Source organism: Branchiostoma belcheri, unplaced genomic scaffold (genome assembly GCF_001625305.1).
Source record: "Branchiostoma belcheri isolate BF01 breed outbred unplaced genomic scaffold, Haploidv18h27 scaffold3, whole genome shotgun sequence".
NCBI classification, from domain to species: Eukaryota; Metazoa; Chordata; class Leptocardii; order Amphioxiformes; family Branchiostomatidae; genus Branchiostoma; species Branchiostoma belcheri.
Genome location: NW_017803909.1, coordinates 4915274 through 4921273, shown reverse-complemented (window position 1 = coordinate 4921273; position 6000 = coordinate 4915274). Strand labels below are relative to the sequence as shown.

Here is a 6000-nt window from a genome sequence, read left to right as displayed (position 1 = left end):
CACAGGCAAAGGGTCAGCTGCTGAGTGGTCACGTGTGGAGGGTCAGCTGCAGAAACAGATGATGCTGTGGATCCTGGTGTGTGTACAGATGGCCAGCAAAGTGTCCTCACACTATAAGGTATTGTCTTGTCCTTTAATATCTTGTCATCCCCATATTATCTTGTCCTTATCTTGTCATTCTTAGGCCCGATTTAGACTAGAAACGGTATACCGTTTCGAAACGGTTCGAAACGTTTCGCCACAGAAAACGGTTCGTCTTTAGACACAGAGGCGGAAGCGTTTCGGGCCGCCCGTGGCGCAGGATGTTTCTGACCCACAGTGACCTATGATGACCTCCCTGAGCCGCTTCTACGGTTTGCCTCATTGGCCTTATGATACTTGTGTTTCAGGGCCTTGAACTTCGCCCGAACCTGCTTTGGGGTGCATAAATACCCCTCAGCCGCCAGCCCGTCCACAAGCATCTGTATGCCCTCCCTTTTACGCGAGGTCTCCAAGCGGGATTGTATAGTTTGATCGGCACACAAGATGATCAAGCAGCGGGTCTATTCTTGGGTCCAGACCCTCCCCTGGCCTTCTGCCATCCCCCCAGACATAAAGGATGACGAAAATTCGAGAAATACATGATATAAAATGGCGAAAATGGACACAATCGAATATGGCGCGAATCTACCAGAAAATGGACGTGCGCGGGCTTATTAGCATGTGATTAGCATATGACACGTGACCTGGTTTACCGTTTCAAGAAACCCTTTGACTTTAGACCTAGCAAAAAGCGTTTCGGGCCCCCCACTGAAGGGTTCTGAAACGGTCGAAAACCACGATGGAGGTGGTTTTCGGAAACGGTCCGCGAAAACCCATAACAAACCGTTTTTTCCTCTTTAGACCGGGAACGGTTAACCGTTCCGAAACGTTTCCCTGGCCAAAACCCCTTAAGCGTTTCCAGTCTAAATCGGGCCTTAGTTCTCTTGAAAGGTCGTTCGGAAACATAGCCAACATGAGTTACGAATTTACACTGGCATGTTAACATTGTGATGAAGATATAAACTGAAGAAATGAGTCCAATACACCAATAATGATAACCGCTTTTCCCCCTCTTCAGTTCAACTTCCTCCGGAGACACCAGACCCCGGAAGACGGACGCCATTTTATGTCGTAGGGCCAAACGATGGAGACAGCAAATCTTCGGTGGAAGAAGGTGAAAAACCTGGTCTGCATGTGGAGGTACGTCTGGATTAGATGTTGTTCCTGTCATGACCACTATCATTTGACGATTTGTACTGGTGTTATTTTGTGAAATTCTGAATCATCTAGAATCATCTAAAGGAAACAAATCTAAGGATCACAGTATAGATAAACAGTTAGATTTGCAGTTATTTGAAGCTTGACTTAGTTGTTGTATTTCTCGTACAGGAGTTTGAATGTGGGGTGTCTGTGGAAGGAAGCGACAAGCAGGAGTGGACCTTCACCTTGTACGACTTTGATGGCAAAGGCAAGGTTACTCAAGAGGTGAGTTCAAGTCAACATTTTCATAACATACCTAACATCTAATTCTTTGACAAGATATATAAAGGCCGTCAAGTGGTTAAAACAATATCCTTTTGGAACTCACATAAACCAAAGATTTTTTTGTAATATAAATACATTAACCCTTCAATCACCAAGAAGTTAAATTGTATTTTTCAAGTTTCTCTCGAAAGTTGAATGTTAGCAGATTTGTTGTCGCAGTTCCATGACTAACTGACAGGTGTCTCTGTCCCAGGATTTCGCCACCCTCCTCCACTCCATCTACGAGATGGTGGGGAACTCCGTACACCTGCCCAGCAAGAGCAGCAGCAAGGGGAACAAGAACAAGACGTTAAAACTGCGCCTGACGGTGTCGCCTCCCAAGAACGGCAAGGCTCCCGAGAAACGGGTAGAGACGGAGATGGAGCAGGAGGTAGCGAAGGACGAGGACGGGGATAGCGGGAACGAGGGAATGTCAGAAGGATGCGAGACGCCGACTCGCAAGAAATCCTGCAGTGCCAATGACCAGATGAGGAAGCTGAACCTGCATGAGTTTGTACAGAAGTCCATAGAGAAACAACAGCAACAACAGCAGCACAGAATAGCACAGCTAAGGTCAGTTGGCACCCGTGTGTGCTGTTACGTTCTGATGTTGTGAAGTCTGATACCACTGTGAATATACATAGCATTTGAGTTCCTTGTTCTTCTATCAGTTGGCTTAAGTTCAAAACCATTTTCCAATAAAGAATCTGGCACAGTTTGGCCAAAGTTTTATGTGGAGAAATTGTTTCCAAATGTTTGTTGGACTAACTGATCCGTGGTTGTTTGTAGGAGACACCACAGCGACAGTCACAACCACCACCACCACTCTGCAGACGAGGTGAGAAGACATCGCCACAGCCATCACCGACCACCATCGCGCCAGCGCCAGCAACAACCGCTCCAACGTGCACGAGAACCCCGACCGCCGCAGCCACTACCTGGACCTGGCCGGCGTGGAGAACCTCAACAACGCTCCCATCACGGGTAGGTTGGTTGCTTGTATGTAGTCCCTAGACTTCAGGAGGACATTCTTCACCCTCTTGGAATCCCTTTCCAGTTCCTCTGTACGGATTGTCGTTGGCAAATTAAGAAATAGATGTATGTACAGATTGTTACCGCTTAGTTTTTTTCTTCAATGCAGTTTTTCTCTGGGTTAAAAAGTTCTGTAGGGGGAAAGTAATTGATGTAACAAAAACTTTTTGTGGGGCTCTAGAAGTTGAAGGGAGGTAATAACATGTTTATTTGATTTGTAGGTTCTTATTGCCATATAGTAATGGTTTTCCTTTGAACCTGCAAGGAACAAGTTTAATTCTAAAAGTGACTTTGTTTTTCTTTGCTCCAGGGATGTATACATCCTCAAATTCCCAAGAAAACAACCATTCTCGATCAAGGTCAAGAGGCCACGAGGGCCACCACAGGTCAAGGTCACATGATTCTCAAGAACTGCAAGGATTGGCCAAGCACGAACTGCACGTGCACAAGACGAGATCAACTAAGGACGTGCCGCACAGCTATTCTCGAACGACAGAAATGCACCACACGCAAAGAATAAAAGAAACACATGGGATTCCAAAACTGAACGAAAGTACTGTAGCGCGGATTATTGAGATCCAGCAAAGGGCACGAATGTATCAGGACATGGGACGAAAGGGACAGATTTGCCCGGTTCAGCCATCTTTAAATCCCTCGCGAACAAAAGGGAGACCGACAGGCTACGCGGCTGCGCTGGTGAGCCCGCCGGGCTTGCACGGACACAGGCGGCACCACAGACACAAGGAGGAGTTCAAGGCCGTACAGGAGTTGGAGTTCGTGGAACAGACGGGAGAACGGCCCGCGTCGGGACACGTCCAGCGTCACGAACACCATCACCACCACGAGCACCATCACCACCATCACTACCACCACTATCATGAGGCATAAGGGCCATCTCCGCTCCAGTACAGGCTGCACCTGTCACTGTCCTCCCCACTCGTGTCTCCCCTGAGAGGAGGACAGTGGTGGGTGCACAAGCTCAGAGGAAAAAAGCAGCAGGCCGGTGTATCTGGTCAGCTGAGGTTGATGTACTGACTGGACTGCACTCTCTCTCATGACTCACTCAAGAAAAAAAAGATAGCAACGTTGGCCAGTTTCTTCAAAAGGAGGAAAACTGCTGAGAATTGTAACTAATTTGACCACAGAAGTGGAGAGAGGGTGCAGTGGGTTCTTGGAGTGGCAGCCATATATAGACCATGTACAAAGTGGTGGCATGTGAAGGGTGTAGGGTGGCTAAGGTATTCTAGACTTGTTTGTACATAAATTTTTAGACTTCTCAGAATAGTGGTACCATGCATTTGGGTATTGGTGCCCAGTGCATTTCTTGATGTGCCTAAAGGAAGGCACCCTCGGGTGTCCAAAGGCATTGATTTTCAGGTGCCTGCATAATAGGCAAATTAAGTAGCCATCCAAACCTAGTAGAAGTTTAAGTTGAAATAGAGGATAAGAAAAGTACCACTGCCTTCACATGATGAAATCTATTTTTCTATTTATTATTCTTTGCCACTTTTGTTGTATTTTGCCAGACAGCATGTACATAAACATTATTGGTCACATCTTGGCAGGTATTTGTTCAGTACAAAATCCTTCCAGTGTACATCTATGAGTATGTATCATGGCCAGTTAAAAAAACAAAGTCGTGCATAGTAACATTTTAGAGACTTGGCAAGGTCTTATTTTTTGTAGTTTTAAGATTAGTAGCCTACCTGATCTGTGTTCATTCACAAAAGATGTTTTGTGAAGGAAAGTGGCAAGTATATATGTATTATATATATATCTATAAACACTCAATGCCACAACGCAATCAGGAAACTAAAATTGGGGGTATTTTTTGCAAGTTGGATTCTCTTAACTCGATTAAGATCTTCATTCCCCTCCCCATAAGTTGTCAGTCCTGTTTATCGAGGCCTGACTGATATATATGTCATTTCTATCAAAATTATTACCACCCTTCCTGTAAATTTAAAAATCTATAGTTTTGAGATTAATATATACAGTACCAATGTGTATATACAACTTGTACGTATGATGATTGTTGTTACCCCCATTAACTTAGTTATTTAAGTACCTCGTAGACGATGAAAACACTGCTATCAACTTTTGTACATTGTATTATACTTTTTTGTTGTTTTGAAACGTTCTCATGATTCTCATTGTACTTGATCTTATGTTGTTTTTTTCACTGATGTGGTGATGTAAAGAAACAAGATAGGAATCCCCAATTCCAGGGCACAATGTTACAGGGTTGGAGGAAGGCTGCAGACAATATGTGATATGCAGATGGAAGAAATATTTATAGTAAATGTTTTAAATTCCAACCAGTAAGGCATAGATGTAGGAAACAGTGACCCTCTGAGTGGTGAACTTTCCACAAGTTCATTTGGTAGGAAAACTTACATAAGTGTGATGGTCGAGCTAAGATTCCTTTTATATTCTTTATGTTTATTACAACATACTCCTATACAGGTACCAAGAATCTGAATCTCAGATGTTTTATTATAAGTCATTTTCTTATATTCCCATTAATATGGACCAAACAGAAGTTGCCAAAATTGTCAGTTTTTCATCTGTTTTCCTCATGGTCCAAGGAAGAGACAGTCTCACAGAATTGTGTTATTTCACACACTGCCATTGTCACATTCTTCAGCCATTGACTGTATCATTCGTGGCTTATTTTTCTATATTGTTAGAAAACTTTGCAGCAAAACACTTTATAGGAAGTTTTCTATATTTTGTCAGGAACCTCTACAACCACAATTTGCCCCAGAACTTATTTATTTCTTGTGTAAATTACTTCTTGTTGTCTGCTGAATCATACAGCTGTTCAGTCGGACGAAATGGTATAGATTTTGTTGATGCAGCATCAAGAATTATGGGTTCTAACAGCCAAACAAAGGAATTGTACAGGTGTAATGATTTTGTGAGTCAAAGATGTCAAGATTTCTCACTTGAAATATGGAAAGTGGAAACTGTTATAAGGTATGTGACTCGTGCAAATAGGAACGTACATGCAAGCCAGTATTAACAGTGATCCGTGTGTTGTTTGCACCGCTGTCAATCAGATGTACCCCCAATTATTTCAGTCAGGGAACAATATTCAGCAAAGTACAGAATCCACTATGTTGGCAGCTGGAGTGACTGTCTTCGACATAGGAAATTCTTGTTCCAGGGAGGAAGGAAAGAATATCTTTCAGTACATTGAAAATGTGAGGACAATGTTTAAAGTATCATGTCATCACTATAAGGAACTATGTTTACTGTAGATACTACACACTTGTAGGTAGTGTTAAGTGCTGACTGTACGGGAAACGTATTTTGTTGGCAGCAAACTTTGTATGTGTCAAAGGTATCTAATAAACATTCTTTGTGAAGGACAATTGAGTTTTTCTTGTGGTTGGATGTCAGAATACTTGGTTAGTTATT

The 6000-nt window shown here is 43.2% G+C and overlaps 1 protein-coding gene across 2 annotated transcripts in view; it reads left to right on the top strand.

Moving 5' to 3' along the window:
• LOC109473733 (protein naked cuticle homolog 2-like) overlaps positions 1 to 5954 on the top strand; it is a 31015-nt gene extending 25061 nt beyond the window's left edge. For both annotated transcript variants that reach the window (XM_019773727.1, XM_019773726.1), the window contains exons 5-9: positions 1100 to 1221; positions 1411 to 1506; positions 1760 to 2118; positions 2335 to 2529; positions 2888 to 5954. In XM_019773727.1, the coding sequence (XP_019629286.1) occupies positions 1100 to 1221; positions 1411 to 1506; positions 1760 to 2118; positions 2335 to 2529; positions 2888 to 2978 (863 nt within the window). In that variant the 3' untranslated portion in view covers positions 2979 to 5954. The remainder of the gene's footprint in view (positions 1 to 1099; positions 1222 to 1410; positions 1507 to 1759; positions 2119 to 2334; positions 2530 to 2887) is intronic.
• Positions 5955 to 6000: the final 46 nt, after the last annotated feature.